The sequence below is a fragment of the Candoia aspera genome, chromosome 7 (assembly GCF_035149785.1).
Source record: "Candoia aspera isolate rCanAsp1 chromosome 7, rCanAsp1.hap2, whole genome shotgun sequence".
Lineage (NCBI taxonomy): Eukaryota > Metazoa > Chordata > Lepidosauria > Squamata > Boidae > Candoia > Candoia aspera.
This window is the reverse complement of record NC_086159.1, coordinates 70,838,817-70,865,356: the sequence shown is the minus strand read 5'-3', so window position 1 is coordinate 70,865,356 and position 26,540 is coordinate 70,838,817. Positions and strand designations below refer to the sequence as shown.

Here is a 26,540-nt window from a genome sequence, read left to right as displayed (position 1 = left end):
AAATCTGTAGAGAAAAATATTTCCATATACAACATTTCATGAGTGAAGGTTTGTGCCTGGCTTTATTAAGGGGAAGGAAGGGTTATTGAGACCTACAAGCCAGTGGAAAATGTAGAGACAGGGTAGGCTTAACATTGTCCATACTAAATTGCAGGTACCCTACTTTTTGTGATCACCCAGCTTAATGGCAGCACCTAGCCAACCTTTTGGCAAGCTAAACAGGGTTGGGCCTGGTAAATGCTTGGATGGGAAACCACCCAGAAGTCTCAGAGCTGTCAGCTACACTAGGAACTAAAACAAGAATCCTAGTAGAAGACAGTGGCAAAGCACTTCCATATTGTTGCCAAGAAACTTACAAGTTCATGTCCATGAATTCAATACTACCCCAGCTAGGTCACAACATGTGATGGTTGCCTTATTCAGAAAAAACACAGACTCACCAGCCAGGGCTAAGGATATCTGGTTTATTAAGAATAGAATGCTGACACGGAGAAAGACGGGAATGAGCACATGGCGCGCGAGGTAGCCGGTAAATACCCGCGGTGCGGACCTGATCCTTCCCCACCCCCCATTGTCCCAAAGTCTTGACCGACGGTGAACCCGGAGTCTCGATGGGCGATCAGGGGGCAATTCCGGAGTCTCAATGGGCGATCAGGGGGATTAGCGCTGATTACCTCTGTCCTCTTCCTGTGTCCAGAGCAGGTGTGTCCCCCATGGTAATGCAGAGATGTCAGGGAGATAGGATGATGGCTTCCCGGGTCAGGGCAAAGGTATGGCTCCTTTGTCCTTTATCTGTATTGTCTTTCAGTGCTTATGGGATTAGCACTGATTCTTTCCTCCCCCCTCCCCTTCACCGGAAAGGCATGTTCCCTGTTGTGATATATGTATACATTGCAATGGGGGACATGACATACTGCCTCCCCCAAAAAACCTCAAGGTGCTGGTTTGGAAGGATACTCTGCATGGAAGCGTGTGACTAGCCATTGCGCTGAGACATCCCGGGCATGCACCCACTCAGGGTGGGGGAAATGTCTCCAGCAGACCAGGTACTGAAGGGTGCCCCGTAGCCTTCGGGAATCTAGGCCCTCCTTTATTTCAAAGTGCTGCTGCTCATCGATCATGATGGGAGGAGGCGGGGGGGTTTCGTTATGCCACTTTGAGGAGGTAGCCGGTTTCAGTAAGGCACAATGGAACACCGGGTGTATGCGTTTCAAGTTGTGTGGCAATTCTAACTTAAAAGTTACCGGGTTGATTATTTCCACTATTGGAAAAGGGCCAATGAACTTGGGGGCTAACTTCTTTGAGGGCTGCAGAGACTTAATGAATTTAGTGGAGAGGTAGACCTTATCTCCCACTTTGAAGTCTGGCTGCACAGCCCTGTGGTTGTCCGCATAATGCTTGTAGGTTGCTTGAGCTTCGGAGAGAGCCAACTGAATGATTGGCCAAACATTGGCTAGCTGAGCAGCCCAGTCATCTGGGGAACAAGGCGGGGTAGCTGGCTGTGGCAACTCCGGGATTGGGATGAAGTCTCGTCCATAGACTACCCGGAAGGGGGTGTGGCCCGTGCTCTGGTGCACTGCATTGTTGTATGCCACCTCAGCAAAGGGGAGTAAGTCTACCCAATCATCTTGCTGGTAGCTTATGAAGGAGCGCAAAAATTGCTCCAGGGTGGAGTTAAGGATTTCCGTAGAGCCGTCCGTGTGGGGGTGCCAAGCAGTGGACAATGCCTGCTTGGTGCCAATCAACTTCAAAAATGCTTTCCAGAATTGTGAAGTAAATTGTGTACCCCTATCTGTGACCAAGCGGGAGGGGGTACTGTGTAATTTGTAAATGTGATTTAAAAAGAGGCGTGCCAGCTGTTGAGCGGAGGGAATGGAGGCGCATGGAATAAAATGGGCCTGTTTCGAAAAGTAGTCCTTAACCACCCAGATGACCATTTACCGCTGGCTGAGTGGCAAGTCTACAATGAAATCCATCGAGATTTCCTCCCAAGGGCGGGAGGGGCTTGCCACCGGCTGCAATAGTCCCTGGGGCTTATCCACTTTTCGCTTGGCCATAGCACATGTAGGGCAAGCAGCGACATAATCTTTTACATCCCTCCTAAGTGTAGGCCACCAGAATTGTCGCCTTGCCAGATGTAACGTTTTTACAAAGCCAAAGTGCCCTGCCGTTTTGTCATCGTGAGAACATCTCAGAACCTCTGCTTGCAATTGCTCCGGCACGTACAGGCTATTTTGTTTCCAGGCCAAATCATTTTCAAAAGAAACATTGTTTTTATTGGTTTGCAACCATGTATCCGTTTTTAAGGCTTGTACGAACTGCTGTTGCAATTGCGATGAAATAGACATGTGTCTCCCTCCCCTTGCAGGCAGTTGTGCCGGAGTACGCTGCGTTCCAGTTTGGCTGCACGTGACAGCTTGGCAACCCAGCTGTGTGTCGGTCCACACAGTACCTATAATGTCTGATGCCTGACTGGCATCCTGGGGCCACCTAGAGAGAGTGTCAGCTAAGAAGTTCTTTCTTCCCGGTATGAACTTCAGCTGAAAATTAAAGCGGCTGAAAAATTGAGCCCAGTGAACCTGCTTGGGGCTGAGGTGTTTTGGGGTACTGAGTGCTTCCAGGTTTTTGTGGTCTGTCCAGACCTCAAAGGGGCAAGTGGCCCCTTCCAGGAGGTGTCGCCATGCCTCTAAGGCGGCTTTGATGGCAAAAGCCTCTTTCTCCCATACATGCCATCTCCGTTCTGTTTCGGAGAACTTGCGGGAGAGGTACGCGCAGGGCTTCAGCTGATCATTTGGATCCCGCTGAAGCAAGAGTGCCCCAATTGAGAAATTGGAGGCATCTACTTGGACTACAAAGGGCTTGGTGGGGTCGGCGTGTTGTAGAACCGGTTCAGTTGTGAACAGGCTTTCGAGATGATCAAAAGCCCTTTGGCATTCAGGTGTCCAGTTAAGTAGTGCTCCCGGGTTTCATGCCTTGCGCGTGTCTCCCAAACCCTTGGTGCGGAGTAAATTAGTTAGGGGCAAAACGATTTCAGCTAGTCCCTTGATGAACCCCCTGTAAACATTAGAAAATCCCAGAAAACTTTGTAGTTGCCTCCTAGTGCGTGGGCGCTCCCATGCCAGGATGGCCTGGACTTTCCCAGGGTCCATTTCGATGCCCCTCTCAGAGATTCTGTAACCCAGATAATCTAGTTGAGATTTATGAAACTCGCACTTAGAAAGCTTGGCAAATAGCTCGGCTTTGCAGAGTTTCCTGAGCACCTGCTTAACCAAGCGTCCGTGCTCCTCTTCAGTCTCAGAATATATCAATACATCGTCTAAATACACAAGGACCCCCTTGAACAAGTGTTCGTGCAAGACCTCGTTGATCAATTGCATAAATACCCCTGGTGCCCCTGCCAAACCAAATGGTAATACTTTATATTGGAATGATCCCAGTGGGCAATTGAAAGCCATCTTCCACTCATCCCCCTCCCATATGCGTATGCGGAAATAGGCTTCTCGCAAGTCCAGTTTAGAGAATATTTCCCCCTTTGCCAGATGTGCTAATATGTCTTTGATTAGGGGCAAGGGATATTTGTTTGATATGGAAACTGAATTCAATCCGTGGTAGTCCGTACAGAGTCTTAATGTCCCATCCTTTTTTTCTCTGAACAACACTGGGGCTCCAAGTGATGAGTTTGCAGGCTTGATGAAGCCTCGTGCTAAGTTCTTGTCCACAAACTCCCGTAATGCTGCCAGTTCTTTCTGGGTCATTGCGTAAATTTTTGGCTTTGTCAAGGTTGTGTTGGGGACCAGTTCTATCTCAGTCAGTCTTTCTGTGGGATGGGAGTTTGTCTGCTTCGTTCTCCCCGAACACATCTGCAAACTCAATATACTTGTCCGGCAAGCCTTCCAGGGCTGCTGCAGCCAGATGTGTGGTTTTGGATGCCGCCCTCCCCACCGCAGCACAGGGAATTCGGTCCCCTGTAGGTGCTTGGTAGAAGCCATCTGCAAACGTGATCATCCTGGTTTCCCAATTTATGTATGGGTTCCTTCGTACCAGCCACGGAATGCCTAAGATGATTAAAGGGTGGCCCACCGGTGCCACGACAAATTTCAGTCTCTCCCGGTGGCTGCCTAACTGCAGCGCCACTTCTCTGGTGAATTGGGTGACTGGGCCCCCTCCCGCTGCCGAACCGTCCAATTGCATGAACACTATGTGGTGCTGAAGTGGAAAGCAGGGGAGATTTAAATTGGCAACCACGTCCGGGTGCATTAGGCACCTAGAACAGCCCGAGTCTATTAGGGCCCAGACTTCAACCGACTTCTCAGTGGAACCTAACTTAACTTTTACATACAGGATGGGACAGTTGGCACTCACCCAGACATCGCTGCACCCATTCTCCTACTCCACCTGCCCTCTGGCGCTTCTCAGGGCAGGTGGCTGGCGTTTCCCGCCAGTTCTTCCTGGTCGTTCTCCTCCTCTTCACTGGAGTAAGGTAGTTCTTTTGCTCCGATCTCTCCCCTGGCCGCTGGGATCTTTTTGGGCCCTACGGGTGGTTTGCCCAGCGTTTTTCCTGGCCTGTCAACTACCTTTGTTTTCGGGCACGCCGCCGCTTTGTGGTCCTCTTTCCCACATCGAAGGCACTGCCCCTTGGCGAACCGTTGCTCCCTCTCCTCTCTGCAGGGTTGGGATGTTGGCCTCGCCAGTCCTGCAGCGGTTCGGGGTCCCTTTACCATCGCCACTCGTTGCGCTGCCCTCTTGGCTTGTAGGAAGGTTTCCTGGGCATTTTCCGCCTTACCGGCCAGCAGTATCCACTGATGTAGAGTGTTTGGGTCATCTCTGCATAATGCCCACCTCAGAACGTCCAAGTTCAGGCCCTCTTTGAAATGTTCAATTAGGGTAGACTGTGACCAGTCCACCACCTTTCCAGCCAGTGCTTTAAACTCCATGGCATAATCTGCTACAGATCGTTGCCCTTGGCTGATTCCCCTTAGGGATCTCTTCGCTCTCTCCTTTTCTAAGGGGTCTCTGAAGTGCAGATTTAGTGCCCAGAGGAACTCGCCGAATTCATCGAGCTCTGGGGCTTCTGCCTGGCATAGCTGCACATACCAGTCAGCCGCCCTTCCTTTAAGTTTGTTAGCAATGGCATTAATTTTGCCCTTTTCTGAGCGGAAATATGGCCCAAATTCTTCCATGTAGTTCTTGGCATTTGTTAGGAAGAAGGATAATGTTGCTGGGTCCCCGTCGAATTTGACCCCAAAGTCTTTCACCCCCACTCCTGGTGGGCTCCAAACCACATCTGGTCGTCTGGACGTACCTCAGGCTGCTGGGGTTCTCCGGTCTCGGTGTGGGGATTCCCCAAGCCGGACTCCGGGTGGCATTGCCTCAGTTTCGTGCCGGCTCCAGCCTCTTCCCAGCGGTCGCATCTCCAGGGTGGGAGGGGGGGAAGATGACCTCCTGGCAGATTCCGTGAGGTGAACTCTGCCCGGCGCTGCCTCAGCCTCCTGCCATCTCCTTCCTTTCCCCGGCTGTCGCGTCTCAGGGGTGGGAGGGGGTGTGTGATGAACTTCTGGTACCTGGTTCCACCTCACCCCTTCCTCAGGATTCCCACGCCACCGACCATCTCAGGAACAGCTGTTCAACTGACCCCAGCCTCGCCTCCATTATCCTCAGCCTCTCAGCTGTCTGGGAGCCTTCCTCGGTTTGTCCGATCTGGCGCCTTCCCTCAGCTCCTGCGATCGTCGAGGACAGCAGGTCCCGTGGCTTCCTAGATGCCCCGAGCATCCCTGGCAGGGATCCTGGCATCTCGTCCAGGGTGACCCACTCACCCAGCGACTCTCTGGTGGCTTCAGGTGTCCTGCTCCTTCCGGCCTCCTCCTCCTCCGAGCTTGATCTCGAACCCTCCCGGATTTCGTACCGTCTGGGAATAGTGTTCTCACCGATCGCCCATGCTGTGGAGTCGGGTGCCCCGTCGCCGGTCCTCTGGTAGCCACCTCTTCGTGGGTTGAGTCTTTCCATTGCCAGCTTTGATCCCTCATAGATGAAATCTGGAATGGTGCTAGCGGAAAAAAAAATTTTGATTCCCGTCTTTATGTGATGGTTGCCTTATTCAAAAAAACACAGACTCACCAGCCAGGGCTAAGGATATCTGGTTTATTAAGAATAGAATGCAGACACAGAGAAAGATGGGAATGAGCACATGGCACGCGAGGTAGCCAGTAAATACCCGCAGTGCGGACCTGATCCTTCCCCACCCCCCATTGTCCCAAAGTCTTGACCGACGGTGAACCCGGAGTCTCGATGGGCGATCAGGGGGCGATTCCGGAGTCTCGATGGGCGATCAGGGGGATTAGCGCTGATTACCTCTGTCCTCTTCCTGTGTCTGGAGCAGGTGTGTCCCCCGTGGTAATGCAGAGATGTCAGGGAGATAGGATGATGGCTTCCCGGGTCAGGGCAAAGGTATGGCTCCTTTGTCCTTTATCTGTATTGTCTTTCAGTGCTTATGGGATTAGCACTGATTCTTTCCTCCCCCCTCCCCTTCACCAGAAAGGCATGTTCCCCATTGTGATGTATGTATACATCGCAACGGGGGACATGACACAACATCTAGCCAACCCTGACTGATCTAAGAAAACTAAAGAGATCTGACTTTAATGGGAAAGCTCCAGGGAGTACCATGATCATAAGCTAGACCAGGAATCAAGATCATTATGGAGAGAGACAAACCACTTCTAAACTGTTATCAAGAAAATTATATAACAGGCTGGGTTGTTCGTTCCAAATGTACATGTCATTTTCTTTCATTTCATTGTTTTCTACTTTTAGAATTGTAAGCTTTCCAGAGTCACTTGGAATTGGATAGCCTCCAAAGCCAATAAAATAAAACAAAACATGGATGCATCCATGAAGTCCTCAGGAGTGAAGCTTGACTTGAAGGACCTTTAAATAATTCCTTGGAAGTGATGTGAAATCAGATGTTTCACTCAGGGAGTTGCCTGGGGTGATTCTCTAGCTTATTGTAGGCCATAATGCAACTAGTGTTAGAAGTCAGGGGGGAAAAAATCATGAACATAGACAACATTTTTAAGGGCTGTTTATTTAGTCAAGGTGGCATTGGTTTTTAGAAAGGTGGGTATTTATATCTTATGGCAACCTCCTGTAGTTTTTCTCGTTAAGCTCATGGCTTCTTCAGGCTATGGGGGATTGTTCTTCTGCAGTTTCCAGCCAAGTATAGTAGGACAGGTTTGTGATACAAATTTTATTAGTAGCCCCAGAAACAGTCTCTTCATGGGAAGGTAGAAGGAATTGGCTGAAAATTCTGATTCGACACTGCTTCTTTCAGTAAAATTGTAATTTGACTTTGCTATCTCCTGTTTTCACTCTGTGTCTGGAGGCAATATGGTCAAATAAGTTTTTCTTTTTTTTAACATAACAGTAAGTATAACAGAAGAAAAGTTTCAGTTCTTGTGTATGCTTCTTTAATTCGTTTCCTCTGATACTTGCCTACATCCTTCTACCATGATCTAAAGGTGGCATCCCAGACAATTCACATACACATACATATTTCAGCAAATAAGAGGACAAAATGAGCCAGAGGAAGAACAGTGTGCTTCCAATAATTTGAATACATCTCCTCATAAATAAGTTGGGTTTTTATGCCAACATATTCCCTTCACCTCATACTTGAAATGAATGTGTGCTAACCTCAGAATGGGAAATATTTTCCAGAGGTGTGCATACATATTAACAGATTTATATACTAAGGAAGGGGAGCCATGTGTTTATTCGTGTAAACTCCTCCTTCCCATCTTTTCAATTCTGGGTCTTCTGCTGAAGAGTGAAGACTCACATCAACTACAAAAGAAGACTATCCAGCCAGTGGTGGTACAGGCATGTTGGGAGGAATTGTGGTGTTGGGATACATCAGAGAGAGGTGAGCATTGCAAAGGAAGTGGGAGCAACAGAATCAGCCTGGCAATAGAAGATGCTGACAACCCAAGAAAGGAGTTAGTATTTTGAGTGTACATGGGCCAAAGGAGAAGGGCTGGTAGATGTGAACTGGCATTCAGGAAGGTAGCTGAAAAAACTTAAGAGCAGCTCATTCATCAGATGTACAGCTCACAAGAGTGTATGCTTTTTAATGGAGCACGTTAGTCAGAAAAGGTGCTACCAGATTCCTTCTGATTTTTTTCTAAAATGAAATCTAACTTTTACCACTCCTGCATTATAATATTATAAGCTGGATGCATGAAATTTTGAAAAAGGCAATAGTCAAGACCTTTCATCACCTCAGGGCTAGTTTTTGGGTGGAGAAAATTCTCTGTGTGCTAATTATATTTGTTCCTCATTGAAAAAAATGGAACCTGGCTATTATCCCTGATATAAGGTGTAATGTGAGATTCTGGTGGAAAAATCTTGACACTCCATGACTTGTGTTCTCATCCTACTGAACTCAAGTAAGATTTTTAAAACCCAGGCAAATGAAGTGTGGGGGACATTCCGTTAGCTCTGCCTATTCAAAACCTTTTTGTCCTCTTCCCCTTCCTACTGTAATCTGTAAGTCCAATTTCCTGGGTACCAGTGAAGGAGGAAGCCCTGTTGTATAAATAGATTTCTATTTAATTAACTCTGCATCCAGACCAGTATTCTAACAATCTTCGGTTCTGCAGGAAACTGTAAGAACTTATTTTTAACTGTGCTAGATGCAAGTACTTAGTTCTATATTTTATGAAGTAGCTGCAGCAAAGGGTTTAGGAAAACATTTCCTGCTGGGTAAATGCTTTTGGATTTTATTTAACCAAGATTGGAATGCAATTTAAAAAACAGTTTAAAACCAATAGCAATATTCCTTTAATCAAATCTGATTTGAATATAATATTTAGTTGTTGAGCCCAATAAACCTCAGGTACAACTACGATATTAAGGTTGAAATATTAAATCAATATTGAAGTTGAAAAGCTCTTCTAGGATACATCTGCATCCCTCATGCCTAACCTGTTTTTACCATGCAATGGGAAATTGAACATAATAATATGGGATGAAAGAAAGCAGTTTTTGTTGCAGATGCTCCATTGAGTCATTAAATGTTGTTGATTTCAGAATCCTTTTGAATAATGCATCCAATGAAGAAGCTGAAAATAGTTCAGTCAATCCTGGAAATTAGGGACATTTCAATGTTGTTTCCATGCTGTTTCAATGTCCTAAAGATTCTCAATAACTATGCCACCCTGATTTGAGTAAGCAAATAAGTTTGGGAAAGTTTAGAGAGGAAGCAAAGCTATAAAATGCCAAAATTGGAAAGTCTCATCTGTGGGAAGATGCAATGTATTCATAATTCTTTGGATCCAAGAAAGTTTGTCTGGTATGACTTCATAGTGGAATTTTTTTGGCACAAGGAGAAGGCACATAAAACAGTAGTAGCTACAATGGGAAAACTGTTGGCTTTTGGCAACTCCGCCAACTTTGGCTGTAGGCAAGTAAGGAAAGGTGAAAAGATCCTGAAGTTTGTATTGTTACCAAGAAAATAACAACATTTCCACTTGGGATGGGGTGTGGCTTGTCTCAAAGGTATCTTTGGATCCAAGAAAGTTCATCTGGTATGATTTTCATGGTCGTTTTTTGGCACTAGGAGAAGACAATTTTATTCACCCAGGCTTTTTAAAAAGCTGTATATGTAGCACTATGTGCTTTTCAACTTATAACATATGCCAACTTATAACATATGCCATAATTTTGGTAGTTTTTAATTCTATGTGTTTTAATAGCATGTGATACATTATTTAATGTTATATCCCTTTTATCTGTCTTTGCTAGTCTCTGAATAACAAATATAAGGGGCAAAACATAGGAAGCTATTTTAGAGGGTCATTTGGTTATTCAACTATCCTTATTCATTACATAGCACTGCAAATTGCCAGCAGTCAATCTAGGAATGTACTGTAGTAAGTATAAAATTGACAACAATTACTAAGGCTATGTGAATATTTGATTAGAAGATTGAGTTCAAAGGCAATGCAGATGTTTTATTTGATGGATTGATGGATGGATTGAAAACTGAAAAGTGAGGATAATAGAAGGCCTAACTTGTCACTGACAGCATGAATTCTAATAAATAGTTAACACTAGGCAGTTTGTGTGATCTCCATAAATATTTTTGCTGATTATACAAATGAAACTATTTCAAGAAATGTTCCATAGGTACATATATGCATATACATATTTTTATTATGGTCTATTACCACATTAGAGCACAGCTTCATGATGGAAGGAGAGAATTCAAAAGTAAAAGTACAAAGAAAAAGTAAGATTTTTAAAAGGGAGGGTAAAATACTTGGACTTAAATGCTGAACTGAACTGTATTCCTTTATTCAAGGGTATTAAAAACTGAAATGGAGGTTTAATAACTACTATAAACAAGGGTATCTGTGGGTGGGGTTACAAAAATCAAGATAGTAGCTTTGACCACACAACTGAAGTTCTACCTGTTTAAGTCTCAGCTGCCATCTCTTTTAAAGCCCACTGTGGAAGTTCCTGACTATAAAATTTAATCCGTTAAAAATATCTTAGATCTAGTAAAATGTGAGAGTAGAAATGGTTAAGGTGAGAATCATTCTGCTGATGGCAAAGGAAGTAAAACATAAATGATCAGGCAATGCATAAGAAACTACAACAGGAAAACTATTGGGTTTGGGCAACTCTTGGTCAAATTTAGCTGTAAGCTAGAAGGGAAAGCTGGAAACACCCTGGAAGAAGCTAACAGCAAACCATTTTTGTATTATTGCAAATAAAGCAACATGAACATCCCCATGTAGCCACTAAGAGTGTGGCATGACCTGAAGGTGCCTATTCCTGTTTTTTTGTTGATTTACTCATGTAGAGGCATCCACAGAGGATAAAAAAGTCAACATGGCAACCATTGACTGTGCCCCTTTCTTATGTGCATCCCATGTAGAATGGGGTAGGACTTTGATGTCATAGCCATGGCCTCCAACCTGTGGATGCCTCTGTACAGTACTCATCACATTAGCAAATATATGAAACCTGCACTTACTCTGGTTGAACCAGAGCTAACTCTGATTACATTTAAACTGAATTGTGAATGTTCTTGAATGATGTAACAATGACAGTATTTTCCCCCCCTTGTATCGTGTTTACATAGTGATCACAATACCTCTTTGCTTCTTTTTAGTCCGCTGTGGCAATTTGGGGTTTTTAGGTGACCAAGGCTTTCCCAGTTTCCATGGACGAGAGACTCATGGATGAACCACATCTGTGTATGGCAGAGACAACCATAAACATGTATTTTATTTTGGCAGACAACAGCCTGCATTTTCTTGCCACATTTCATGGCAAAACCATTTGCCCCTCTAAGGTGTATGTCTAACATTTGGCATTGCTTCTGAGCTCTAGGTTTAATGTTGCTCTCCCATTGACAACCATACTCTTCTGTTATTTTTTTAGAAATCTTGGCATCCTGTGCTATAAGTACTGACAGGCATTACTCTTTCTTTTTCAGAACTACCATATGGCTGGGAGAAAATTGATGATCCCATTTATGGCACTTATTATGTTGAGTAAGTTTTCAAACCGTTATTAACTGCCTATTAATCTTGTATAAACCATTGCTAATGTCCCATGTGGCACTTCAGGTTGAAAGAAGCAGCCCACTGTGGTGTTCTTTTTCTTGTACACCTTAAAACGTGACAGAAAATAGAAGGCCCAACTGAAAGAAAAAAAGAAGTAGTAGCACTCGTTTGAAGAGTATTTTCCATAGAAAAGAGTTAGCATTTTTGTAGTTGTGCAATCTGATATTATTTGTTTATTTGATATGGTCACCCCACTCAAACATTGTGACTCCAGGCAGTGTGCAGTAAATAAACTGAAACCAAAACAAAGTGAACAACTTCAGTTAAAATCCAAATCATTAATAGGTGATCAGGATTTTTTTTTTTAATTTAAGTGTATGGGCTAGACCCTCCCAAGTCCAGATGGGAGATTCCACAGAAGGTCATGGAGAATGACAGAGCTAAGATCCTGTGGGACTTCCAGATCCAGACAGACAGGCAGGTACTGGCCAATCAACCGGACATCGTAGTAATAGACAAGGACCAGAAGACAGTAGTGGTGATAGATGTAGCAGTGCCAAGTGACAGCAACATCAGGAAGAAGGAGTATGAGAAGCTGGAGAAGTACCAGGGCCTGAAGGAGGATCTAGAGAGGATGTGGAAAGTAAAGGCCAAAGTGGTCCCAGTGGTGGTAGGAGCACTCAGGGCTGTGTCTCCTAAGCTGGGAGAGTGGCTCCAACAGATCCCAGGAACAACATCAGAGCTCTCTGTCCAGAGAGTGGACAGTGCTAGGAACAGCTAAGATACTGCACAGAACCCTCAAACTCCCAGGTCTCTGGTAGAGGACCCAAGGTTCAGGAAGACATATGCCACCCACAGGGGTGAGAAGGGAATTTTATTTAATTTAATTTTATCTCCAGATGTGAAACTCCAATCATCCGGGCCTCAAAGTCTGAGGGAAAAGCCTGTTTTATTGCCTTTCTGAAGCAAGGCCAGCCATATCTCAGGGGGAAGATCATTTCAGAGGACAGGTGCTTCAACAGAAAAGGACTTCTGGGCCCCATCAGCTGGTGTTGTTTCAGGGAAGTTTCCCAAAGCATGCCCACCCTATTATAGTATGTGGGATGGGCATATATCATTTGGGAGAAGCTTTCCTGCAAATAACCCAGTCCTGTGCCACATAGGGCTTTAATTAATGATTATCAGCATCAGTTGTCATCTACTGCATGAGAGCCTTTTCAGTTGTAGCACCAAATTTTGAAATTCTCTCTCCAGATGCAAAATCCAGCTATCCTGGAAAAGGCAGTGATGAACCACTTCTGTATTTTTCCTAAGAAAACAACATGGATGTGTCTTTAAAGTCATTAGGGATTGAGTTTGGCTTAAGGGAGATTTTTACCTTATTTCTGAATAGACGTGTGTTATACGATTGGGCTATTTACCATTATAGAGGGAATTTAAAAGGTTTTACTATTTTGCTAAGTGTTTGGTCTCATTTCATTTTTTTTTTCCTGCACACATTATTGTGGTTCTTTGTAATTTTGTGCTATTTCTCTTAACTCTGTGAGCCGCATCTTACAGAATCTTTTCTATTGAAAGGCGAGATAGCCCTGAGACACAGTACAATTTGCAGTGCCACATTCTGTAAACGGTTGGATCTTCTAATAATTCTGCCCCCATCTTTTTCCTCAAATCCTAGACAGAAAAGTGTTCATATTGCACATGGAAACTTAACACAGTCCTCAGAGTGCCTTGAGGTAGCCATAGGGATCTTTTCAACTAATGCTCTCAACTCTGAAGCTCCTTTGGAAGAATAATGCTTTTTTTCAGTGTGAATCTTGAAAATGCTTCCTTTTGCTCTCAGAAAAAAAAAAAGTAATTTAAGTGCCATTGGCAGCACAACTATGCCATCAGAAAGCTTTTACTGATAAGTGGAGCAGAAGAAAAAAATTCTGTAAATGAAATAACTGAAAACGAGCAAAGGGTGAGAGTTGTTAATGCAACTCTGTGCTGAGCTAACCTCTTCTGTTGGAATTAAACATATTTTACAATTATACTATATACATTTAAATAGGATTGTTCAACCTGAATCAGTAGTCTCAAGCAAAGCATGATATAATCATTTTTTTATCATGCAGTTAGATTCAAAACATGCAGTTTAAGAAGGAAAATATGCAGTTCAAGTTATCCAAAGATTTTATTATGTTACAAGATGTTAACAAGGAACAAAAAACTACATCAAAAGTTAGATGAATAGTCTTCTAGAATTCCAGATGATGATCAAATATATTTATTCCTCTTTCCCCTGCCAACAATTTCCCCTGCAGAGAATAATGTTTCAAAGACAAAAGAAATAATTTCAGAACATCTAGGCCCCCTAGATTGGGGATGTTTTCACTTTTGGTGTTGGATGGAGTTGCACTTCCCCATTCAAGACTTGTGCAGAACTTGGGGGTCCTCCCGGACTCACATCTACTGCTCAAAGAGAAGGTGGCAGCTGTGGCGTGGAAAGCCATTCCACAGGTTGACTTGCGTGCCGGTTGCACCCTTTCTTCAACCAGAAGACCCATCAGATGGTCACCCATACCCTAGTCACCTTGTGATTAGACTGTTGCATTGCGCTCTACAATGCTGCTCTTGAAGACCATCCGGAAGCTACAGCTGGTTCAAAATGCAGCATTATGGGCAGTGATGGGTGTTCCTGGTTATTCCCCTGTGTCATCATTGCTGCATAAGTTATACTGGCTGCCAGTTGGCTTACAGTTCAAGATCCTAGTCATCACCTATAAAGCCCTTCATGGCATAAGTTCTGGTTATTTGAGGGGCCACTTGTTTCCAGTTGTTTCTGCCTGCCTTCTGGTACATTTGCACAGAGTAGGTACACTCCAAGTCCCCTTAATTAAATGTTGTCATCTTGTGGGACTAAGGAAGCGTGTCTTTTCTGTTACAGCCCTGCCATCAGGAAAAGTATCACCTCAGAGACACACGTGTCTCCCACTCCCCAATGAATGAAGGAATCAATCATCCAATCAAAGTTGCACTGGTTCATGACCATGATAGACTGTTGTTGTTCAATCAAAGCTAGTTTTCTGGACAACAATCATTCTCAACTACCAATCAACTAGTACTTCCTAAGAAGCCACCTTCTCTGTCACAAACCCACCCACCACTGCTGCACCCCAAATTCAAATTTCACACAGACTATAAATACTGCAAGGCAATATTGCAGTATATTGAGGAAGCCTCACTAGAATGTGAGGTGAAATGTATTCAAAACACATGATCACTACTTCATTATTGATCACCCTAAGCACAAAGAACCCTAACTAAAAGTGTGTACAACAAGTCTACCACTATTCCAAAAAACCTTTAAAGTAGAATTATGGAAAGCAATTGCAAGCATGAAGCAGCAGTGTCTTCTGCAAGACTGATGAAATTATTGTTGGCACATTGGTCAAAGCGAAAGAAAGTGTGCACATATGCACAGACATATATTATTTGTGGTTTAACTAGAATATCCTCTGCCTAATTAATGAAATTGCTGCCTGGAGAAAGTATAGCACTGTATTGTTGTTGTTGTTTTCTGAGTGAGCATATCAGACAGTTTTCCAGTCATTCTCTCCGGTTTATTTTGTCCCAGGAATTTATACATCATTGCATTGCTTCTCACAGTAGGGCTAACTATGTGCAAAGAGTTCCTGCACTAATTTAAAAAAAAAAAAAATGAAAGGAGGGGAGAATTTGGAGCTGAAATATGGAAGGAGGAAAAAAGGTGATGCTTAAACCTCTCCACCAATTATTTCTTCTTTTCAAATTTGATCGCCTCGGAGGTTTAAGAGTGGATCCATCAGGATACCCTGCTAGCTAGAAAAATTGCAATCACAGGAGAGTATAGGGGACTTCTGGTGACTACAGTTTCTCCCTTACCTATCATTTTTTCCTGACTGTCTAATTTTAGGATAGAATTCCCTTCCTTCCTTCCTTCCTTCCTTCCTTCCTTCCTTCCTTCCTTCCTTCCTTCCTTCCTTCCTTCCTTCCTTCCTTCCTTCCTTCCTTCTGAAAAATTTATATGACCACCCCTCTCATAGCAAAGACTCTTGAAATTGTTTTCTTCCAACACCAACATTGGATTATTAGAGTCACTGAAAGAGAAGCTAAATATACTGCTCTGTATGTCATAAATGTTCATGTGTATTCTCTCCTAAATAGCTGCTTTGTTTAGTAGGTGAAAGGTGGAGTCAGTCCCAAAGTGGTACAGGTGTGTTCAAAAACTTGGACCTGGAGAGAGAGCTATACTACTGGTTTTAATATACTTAACCCATTTTACACATTTTTTTTCAAATTTCTGAAAATTTTTATTTTTCTAGCATTTATTTTTAAAAAGGAAGCAGTAAGAAAACTCTAATCGAGATCTGGAATAATACGTAAAGCTCTAATGGCAGTAGAAATACAGTGAGATCACATTTATAAAAACCTTTATAGTCAGGATAAAATCTGTGTTTTAATCTGCTAAGATCATAGGCTAGAAATAAAAATTGCTTCTCATTTTTCATCATAAAATGTGACAATATTATGCTTCCTTTTATCACTGATATTTAATAGATGGCATTGTTGTTAAGGAGATAATATCCCATTGTAACACAGAGCTTTAATTATATCATAAAAATAGACATATCATAAAAAGTTCAGTTGAAAAAGTTTGTGTGGCCAGCTGGAAAAAGAAATGGCTCTCTTTGGCTTCTGAATTCATATGTAAGAAATTGTTTCTCTTCCAGATCATGCCATTCTAGCTATTCTTGGGGTGGTCTATCAGTTTTGCAGAAGATAAACCTCTGAACCAGAAATGGTGCTTTAGATCTGATGTGTCAGACAAAACAGAGTGCACCACATTCGTAACACCTTTGGTCTGGAGGATTAACCTCTGGGGAACTGTTGGATCATCTCCAGGATAGGCAGATCAGGGTGATCTAGAGGAATGGAATTTTACGAAGTTTTTCAGAACCTTATTTCTAAAAGTGCCTTTACCTTTCTGTGGATCAATTCCCACAACCTGTGGCCATCAGAGTTTTATCTCCTTCATGGATTTTACTTCTGTCAGTCTATGGTGAGACAGTCTAAAACATGACCATGGTGTTTACTGAAAGCAGCCTGGTTTGGATTCTGTAAAACTGACACAGATGTATGCTAGAAAGGAGCCTAGGAGAAGAAAGCACCTGATGTGACTCTTTAACAAGTAATTCAGTGGGAATTACTGTAACAGTTTCATGTAAAACAGTGACAGAATCTGTGCTGGACCCAGGAAGTCTCCTTATGTAGAACTATTGATTCAGTATGGTGTGCTATGGCAGGGCCTTTTTTTAAAAGCCTGTTACAGAGTCCTTTAATGTCATCTGCTACCTGATCATTTTGAATGGAGATGATGAGGATATCTTTGGTTTTTTTAATCAGTAAACTGTTGTTCCTCCTCTTAAACATTTTTTTCTTATTATTCCCTGGGAGAAAAAAAACCCAACAACAACAATAATAATGCCACCTTAAGAATGTTGCAATTGGCAGGTGTAATGATGTTTGATGAAAACTAATGTGCCAAAGGTTCCATTTCCTTTATAAACAAACAATGCTTTTCTAGTCCTCGCAGTTGCAAAATAAAGTTTAAAAACAACATGTGGAAGTATCTAGTGACACAGCGTATACAGTATACCATTGTATTGTTATACAAATGAATGTTCAGCTTATTACATATCTTCCTATCAAGGTTGGCTTGAGTCATTTTGATGCATGAATTGCAGAAGTCAATGGCATCTTCTGACCTCCTCCAGACACCTAAACAAGTTATCTTAAAGTAGACAGCAAAGCATGCCACACATGCTTCTCTTTACAGTTCTAGCAGTAAATATATATTAACAGCAAATACAGCCACTAACCATTAGTTGTCTGTTCATCAAACCCAAATTCTATTGCCTACAGCTTCTACGTTACTTTCTCTTCTATAAAGCTGGGTCTGACTTTTGTTCTTCTCCTAGACTAATCCACTTTGCTCTTCTAATCTTAAAGGCCACCTACCTCCACACTCCATGCCTTTCTTATTTACCATTAATCATAAGAGCATAATATATCAAAATGATTGGCTTAATGCAATAAATCACCTGTCCAAAATATTACTTTCAATAAGGATTAGCACATATAATTCATGTTATGCACCATAGAGAACAAATGTGATACAGTAAGGAACTTTTTAAGCAAATAGCTACAACTCATTGAAGCAAGGAAAACTAGCAGTATGGTGCAAACCAAAATAAAAAAAATGTGCAGGAAAGGAGAGCATTCGGTCCATTGAGTCACACACTATGCCTGTATAAAAGGAATGCTTTAATGTAACAAATAATTGGAGCTTTCCAATACCAGTTATCGTGACTCAATGGTTGATAGGCCCAAATGCCCCAGAGAAACCTAAGTAGGATTATTTCCATGCAAGAGGTGAAAAACAGAAGGTTAAAAATCCTTTCAAAATCAGAATGCAAACATAATGTAAAATCCTCAGAATTATCAGACAGGTAAACAGATGTCAGGCAAGGGAGCAGGCAATGGCTAGAGAGATTTGCAAAACACATATTTTGTATTTGGTTATTTATTTATTTGTTTATTTATAAATTCATTCACTGTCCATCTCCCCCTCATGGGGGGACTCTGGGTGGTTTACAATAAATTATTGTTTTCTATTAGTCTGCCTTGTGGATATTAGCTGGATTTTTCCAAAGCCACAATCTGTGTGTCCTCTAAAATTCTTCACTGAGTACAAATTCCTAGTTGTTTGATAATAGTAAGCATTAAATTTATGTTTTGCTCTTTGAAATTTGATAACATAAATATGGCAAGGGAAAGACTGAGAAGAGCCACTCCTGATAGCTAACAAAGAATAATGGTAATAATCAGACATACAATTACATATATTCCCTGTGATTGCAGCCTGATAATTATTTCCAGTATTCTACTCTTCATTTTTTGGATATTTTTTAAAAAAGGAAAGAACAGATCTGTTATTTGTACCAAGTCTTTCCCTCACTGTGGAATCACTAAGCTAGTCTCTGCATTTCGAGCACTTGGGGAAGAACTAGGCACATCATGTGTGTGTCTGTATTTGTTACTGGCATATTTCTAAACAAGCCAAGTACGCAACAGCTTCTTTTAAAGCTGCCAGATACCTATTGGATAGCAATAGCAGTTCTACTCCCTGTAGCCTATTTTACCACTATAATCTAGTCTTCCTGGCTTCTAAGATTTGCTTGAGCTCTCCATCCTGTGACTTACATGAATCCTCTTGGCTCTTGATGCTCCATAACCCTTTCTATTGCCTTTGGAGGCAATACAATCAAAGCTACTTACATGTAATTTACAAGTAAGTTCATTTTAGCACTCAGTTAAGCCTCGAAGGTGCAATCCTATGACATAAATACACTTCTGTTGTTTGGGTAATGATGTTGTGACATGAAGGACATGTGCAGCATCTTTTGCAGCATTTGTGTAATGACATCATTATGACTTTAATTGGCACAGAAAGTAGGTCTCCTCTTCATTGAGGTCCGGTCAAGTAAGGTTTCACTAGACCATTTTTGAAAAGGATCACTTCAGTTGACAGTGGGTTTCTTTATATTTTCAGCCACATAAATAGAAGGACACAATTTGAAAATCCCGTTTTGGAAGCCAAAAGGAAGTTACAGCAGCGTACCATGCCCAACGCAGAACTTGGAATCAAGCCTATGCCAGCCCAAAGTTTCCGAGGTACACTATCACCGCAGTGCACACATTTCAGACTGATCAATTCTATTAAGTTTTGTGTTACACCTGTAACAGTGTTTTTAATATGTGGATATGAATATAGAAAACATCTAATTTTTTTCTCCCAAAACATTGAAAGATTTTGGTTGATCGTCACAGTTTCTAAAATTCCGAAACTAGTAGGGATGGGGCAAAACTGCATGTTTAAATCGTTTTCTTAAATGTTGTCATGGTAAGCCTATCTAATTCAAGGTCGGGGGTGGGGTGGGGATCTTCTCCAGCCTATTTAAGACAAACCAACATTGCTGCTTTACTGATAAGGTTTGTTTTGCTACACAGAAGCAGAAAAATCTAATTAACAATAATAGTAATAGGGTAATCCAGATGGGACTAAAAAGAGACCATATAGTCCCCTGGGGAACTGGAGCAAAATCATTAAGTGTCTCACTGAACCTCCACTCTGTCTTTTAAACAGAGAAGCAGGGAAAGAGTAGATGATATATGTTGGTCCTGTTGTCCTCCTTACACAAATGATGCTAAATTGCACATGTCTCTTTTCGTTTACTGGCAACCACTGAGGATGAGAGAAAGAAGGACCAAGGCTGTGGCACATGGGAAAGGGAGTTCATTCTTTCTTTCCAAAGTCCAGTCCTCCCCTCCCAAACTGCTGTCATCCACAAGAGGGGCACTCATTTGCAGACCAGTAGCAGCTTGAGGGATGCCTGTTTGTTTGTATGACAGGATTGCAGCGTAAGAAAAAAGGGCATTTTTCTTCTTCTCATTGTGCCATAGTCCTGATCAAATGTTTGATCTATACAGACAGTAGCATTACACTGCATTTTGCTAAGGGGCACAGCCATTAACCTAGGCTTTGTTATCCGAAAGAAGCTGCACAGATAACAGATGAGTCTCATAGAATAATTGTTCCTCAGGTGACAGTAAATAGCCAATCCTGGCGGATGATGAAAAAGCTAAACTGAAACAGACCTGGTTTGCATTTAGGTGGGCGGTCATCACGGCTGTAGGACAGTACAGACATACTACAAAAAGGCAATGGCACACGGACGTCAACTTAGACGTGGACATGTGTTCACCAGGAGTTGTGCTCAACTCAAGGAATTCTTTACTTTTTTACCTCACGCTTTGAGCTGATGTTGAGGGAGACTTTATAAGCTGACTTTACCTTGCCTTGGCAACCTCTGCAAGATGACTTTATACTCTGTTTGGTGGGAAAATAACAATGCATATATTAGTAATGAATAGGTTAATGCACGCAATGGAAAAGGGTGATTAACGGTCTATATTGGTGCAGAGATTAAATATTTATATAAGGCTATACGCAAAGAATGAGGCTTCTTCTCCTTTATATCAGTAGACAGCGCCTCATCAACATTACCTAGGCCCAAACATGTTCACCCGCGCCCTGCTCCTCAGAGGTCTCGCAGTGTGAGTGACCTGTCTCAATATCGGCGGGACAATGCTGGAATGTACAGGTTGTATGGTATGTCCAAGTGCTGCTATTTACCTGGGCTGCACTTTTATAAAAAGTAGTGTGTTGAATTCTTTAAAAAAGTGAACACCGAGCTTTTCACCTCATCCTGTGATTTTTATCACCTAATTAAGCCTAGCCGCAGAGGCCCTCGTGATCAAATGAGGCTTATTGTTTGCCACACTTCCAAGGGATCTCTCTGAAAGCGAATTCTGGATTACTGAACCATTTCAGCTGCCAGATTCTAAAATCACACTTGTGGAGATTAAAAATGCCATGAAAACACAAATAGGAACGCATGTGCGCAGCCCCTTAGTGTGATTGAGAAGTCAGCATTCAAGTAGTTTGGCAAACCTACTTGGATAGGTTGAAAAATAACCATCTGGCTAAGCACCTCCTGCCAGTTTCTCATTTTAGATCCCTTTTCAGTACCCCAAAAATCCAACTCTGAACAAACAGAGAATTAAGCAATTAATTAAGGAATTAAGGAATGCTGTTTTAGATAAGTGAATCCTTCCCTTGCTGGTTTTAGCTTTACATAGAAAATAACTCACTAATACTTTTCGTTCTCTCAGAATGCTTGCACTCTTACTTTGCTTTTACTTGTACAAATGCCACTTTGTCCCTGCTATTGCTTCTGCTGCACTGTTATTTTGTCTGTGTGCATCTGTGTGTGTGTGCATACATACAGTGCCACCCAAGCATCTCATGTTTTCCTTTATGTTGACTGATGTAGAAAAGCCGCTCTTCACCCGGGATGCCTCACAGCTGAAAGGCACTTTCCTCAGCACCACTCTTAAAAAAAGCAATATGGGCTTTGGATTTACCATCATTGGTGGGGATGAGCCCGATGAATTTCTCCAGGTGAAGAGTGTCATCCCTGATGGGCCCGCAGCACAAGATGGCAAGATGGAAACAGGTAAGTCTAAAGGTTTCTTGCATACGCTAACATAGAAAGGTGCATGAAACACCAGAATAAATAGGCCTGTCATTAGCAGCTTCCTCAGTAACAGGGTTCATTCAGCATGCAGACTGCTAATGTGATTTCCTTCATATGGGTCATCAGGTTGTGAGAACTCAGCCAATTGTGGTTTATTAAGCAAACTACTGAAGCATTAAGTAGTTGAGCTCATCATGGTTTACTGCAATGTGCAAACCATGTATCTGCGTATGCATGACCTCAACAAAGAGAGAGTAATTGGTCAGGATATTGTTTCTCAGCTCAGACTTTCTGCTTGTTGTCCTGACTTGTGCGATGCAAAATAAGATAGAAGAACTGAGTACAAGTGCTTTGATGTATCAGGAAATTGAAAACTGAAGAAATTATTCTTTAAAGGTACCTAGCCACTAAGGCAGATTCAGAAGGTACCAACTTCACCTAACAAGTATATGCAGTTGACATGCACACAGCAATCATACTGGAAGATAGACTTCAACAGGTCAAAAGCATGGACATCACACTGAGGACAAGGGGCAAGAGACATAATGTGCATCATGACATCATTGTTCAAATGACACCATTTATATAATCCATGTCATTTGACATGACATAGTTCATTTAATCTATGTCACATCATGACACGCATGACATCATCCTCATTTCTAAAGGGCACCAATTGTTTGAAGTGTATGAAATTTCAGTTGCCACTTTCTCTGCAGTTAACAAAACAAATGTTGGTATTGTATTGTAATTTGCTAGATTAAGTTCTTCATTTTGTTCCAAATTTGTCATCAACCATTCTGCTTTACATAGGGGAAAAATAAATCACAGTCTTGCCAATTACTTTCATCTTAATTCTATCTACTACCCCAGATAGATTGGAAAATACAGTATGTCTGTACAGATGCCCAGAACATAGTTGGAAGATAGCTCCAGTAGGCGACTGAGACATGCATCTGAGATAAATTCTTTATACGTGTTTGGTTCTATATACAGTATGTGTCAGAAGAAGACATTCAATTGAGTCACTTGTATATTATCCAAAATTCTGTACTCACAGTGTGTCCTGGTGGAACTGTGCTGAAAGAAAATATCAAAACGTTCTAAGTTTATAGATTTAAAATTGGATGATTGTAAAGTTTGAAATCCTTTTCAAAAGAATGAAATTTAACTAAATTGCTCAGGGTACTCGTGAGGGTTTCTAATTGATTCTGATTTGCATTGTTCTGTCTGACCCTATATTGAAAATTGGCACAAAGTGAGAAAGTTCCAGATGCTTGATGGCTAAAAGAAATGGTGCACCAGAGGTCTATTCAAAATCAGAATGAACTGTGGGGTTCTGATAAGAGTAAAGCCAATTAATCACTTTTGAACTGAATCATGACCACAGTAACTTCCTATTCTGTTATAGGAGTTTTCTCAGAATATAGCAATGAACCATACTGCCAGTTTTGAAGGGAGATTTTGGTGTGCTTGAAATTAAATAGATGACTGCAGTATTGTGTGTCTAAACTCTAATTTGTTTGTTTGCTGTATATTTAGTAAAATGTATAAGCTTTGTTTTGATCATTTCATCTTTCCAGGATTGACAACAAACCCTCAAGGGTTTATATACAAGTGAAAACTTGTTCTGTAAAACCTGTGTTCATTTATATAAACAAAATATTTCTTATTTATTTGATTGATTGGTTGATACCCCACCTTCCGGCTATGGTGAGCAGTCAAACTGATTCACTCATCATCTTGTGATGTCAACAACATCCTGCCATGCAGAGGCATTAGTTGAAGCCAAGACAACAGTGAGAAAGAAGCTTTTACAGAGACCTCCTGTTGAGTTTTTATTATTAATATTTATATGTATTTTTATTACCAATTTTGTTCTATTTTTGTGTCATTAACAACTAATTTCCACATCTGAGGATAATAGCTGGGCAGAGAGACTAACAAGCTGGACTGGTAAGATGGGGATGCCGAGGTATTGGTCAGAAATAAGCTGACAATAATTACAATTTTCTTTAAGTTATGCCTGCAGCTTAATACTTCATTTTCACCTAGGCCTCCCGTCATCAGGCTGGCTGAAAACGTTTGTAGCCCCAGAAGGATTCAATATTATTGGCTTAACAAAATCTGTACCAGCATCTCATTACTACTTTTTTTAATGAGATACTTAACAGATATACATTGTACATGCTTATTTTCTCTAAAGAGGTGGCGTTATGTCAAGATCCTTTAATCTTTCCTTCACCTCAAACATATACAGTCGGTTTGTACTGATTCATATACCAAAGTTCTATAGTCATTTTTATCTTGTTATAGATGTATTTATTCAAAAAAACTGAATTCTTATATTTCTAAAAGGATGTGACAGAACAATGGTTTCAGGTTTTATTAAGATTATGTTATTCAGAGAATTGAACTTCCTAGCCCCTTTTTTCTAATTCTTTTGTTGCTGTCTTACTCAACTTTAATTTTATCATTTTCATTCAATCTGGGTTCTCTGCAGTGCAAGAATAATACCAGGATATTCCTATTTATGTTAAGCAAAATCTTGATATAGAGTTGTTGCTTGCACTTCAAAGTTATTGAATTTAAATCTCTAGATGGTTAGAGTTTTATTGCATTTTCTCCTGAGCTTCACCTACCTTTTCTTCTGATTGAGGCAGATCTTTATATTTTCTACATGCTGTTGGAAACCTCAGATAAACCTCAGTTTCAAATAAGATGTTCAAATATTGTAGAGCTCATGACTTTCTGGTTTCATGAGGAAACTAATGAATATGAATCAAGAGTGAAATATTATAGAGAGGGTTGGTTTGAGCCAATGTAGAAGGATTTGAATTTGCAAAAGAAGTAATCTTTAGATAAATGCTATAGTGCTCCATCAAAATGCATGCTTCTATTTTAAAAAAAATCCCTTCTCACCCCTATGGGTTGTATGTGTCTTCCTCAACCTTGGGTCCTCTGCCAGAGGCCTGGGAGTTTGAGGGTTCTGCAGTATCTTAGCTGTTCCCAGTACTGCACTCTTCTGGACAGAGAGCTTTGATGTTGTTCCTGGGATCTGTTGGAGCCACTCTCCCAGCTTGTGGGTCACAGCCCCGAGTGCCCCTACCACCACTGGGACCACTTTGGCTTTCACTTTCCACATCCTCTCCAGTTCCGCCTTCAGGCCCTGGTACTTCTCCAGCTTCTCATACTCCTTCTTCCTGATGTTGCTGTTACTTGGCACTGCTACATCTATCACCACCATTGTCTTCTGGTCCTTGTCTATTACTACGATGTCCAATTGATTGGCCAGTACCTGCCTGTCTGTCTGGATCTGGAAGTCCCACAGGATTTGAGCCCTGTCATTCTCCACAACCTTCCGTGGAATCTCCCATCTGGACTTGGGAGGGTCTCCCATACACTCTGCAGATGTTCCTGTACACAATGCCAGCTACTTGTTTGTGCCATTCAGTGTATGCTCCTCCTGCCTGCATCTTACACCCTGCCACTCTGTGCTGGACTGTCTCTGAGGCCTCTCTGCACAGTGTGCACCTCGGGTCCTGTCTAGTGTGGTAGACCCCTGCTTCTATGGTTCTGGTGCTTAGCACCTGTTTTTGTGCTGCTCTGATCAGTGCCTCAGTGCTGTCTTTTAGTCCAGCCCTTTCCAGCCACTGGTAGGATTTCCCAAGGTCAGCCACCTCAGCTGTCTGTCGATGGGACATCCCATGCAGGCTCTTGTCTTGCCATGGCACTTCCTCTGCTTGATCTTCCTTGCATGTCTGCTGCTGCCTCAGGCATTGTCTCAACAGCTCATCTTTAGGGGCCATCTTACTGATGGACACCTGGATGCTCTGGGTCTCACCCAGGACAGTGCTTTGGACACTCACCAGGCCCCGCCCTCCCGCTTTTCACCTGGTATACAGTGTCAGGGTGTTGGACTCGGGGTGGAAGCCTCTGTACATTGTGAGGAGCTTCCGGGTCTTCACATCAGCAGCCTCCATGTCCTCCTTTGGCCAGCTCACTAGACAGACAGGGTATCTGATGACTGTCAGGGCATACATGTTGATGGGGTGGATCTTGTTCTTCTCATTGAGCCAGAGCCTTAGGACCTGTCTTATCCTTTGGTGGGACTTGGATGTTGGTGTCTTCCTTGCCTCCTCATCATGGTCGCCATGTGTCTGTGGGATACCAAGGTACTTGTAGCTGGTCTGTATGTCTGCCACGTGGCCTGCTGGTAGTTCCACCCCATCAGTCTTAACTACCTTCTCTCTCTTTACCACCATCCGGCCACACTTCTCCAGTCCGAATGACATCCCAATGTCCTCACTGTAGATCTGTGTCAGGTGGATCAGTGAGTTGATGTCTCATTCACTCTTAGCACAGCTTGATCTCATCCATATAGAGGGGGTGGCTGATGGTAGTTCCACTCTTGAACTTATATCCGTATCCACTTTTTGTGATAATCTGGCTGAGGGGGTTCAAGCCCATGCAGAACAGCAGTGGGGACAGTGCATCACCTTGGTATATGCCACACTTGATGGCCACTTGTGCAAGCTGCCTTGAGTTGACCTCCAGTGTTGTCTTCCACAGTCCCACTGAGTTCTTGAGGAAGGTCCTGAGTGTCCTGTTGACTTTGTATAGTACCAGGCATTCACAGATCCATGTATGTGGCATTGAGTCATAGACTTTCCTGTAGTCAATCCAGGCTGTGCTCGGATTGGTCTGTCTAGACCTTGAGTCTCAGGTGACTGCTCCATCTATGAGCACCTGGTGTTTGGAGCCTCTGGTGTTGTTCCCAATGCCC

The 26,540-nt window shown here is 42.4% G+C and overlaps 1 protein-coding gene across 1 annotated transcript in view; it reads left to right on the top strand.

Moving 5' to 3' along the window:
- MAGI2 (membrane associated guanylate kinase, WW and PDZ domain containing 2) overlaps window positions 1-26,540 on the top strand; it is a 713,008-nt gene that overhangs the window by 526,963 nt on the left and 159,505 nt on the right. The window contains exons 7-9 of the mRNA XM_063308087.1: window positions 11,501-11,558; window positions 19,207-19,328; window positions 21,551-21,733. Of these exons, the coding sequence (XP_063164157.1) occupies window positions 11,501-11,558; window positions 19,207-19,328; window positions 21,551-21,733 (363 nt within the window). The remainder of the gene's footprint in view (window positions 1-11,500; window positions 11,559-19,206; window positions 19,329-21,550; window positions 21,734-26,540) is intronic.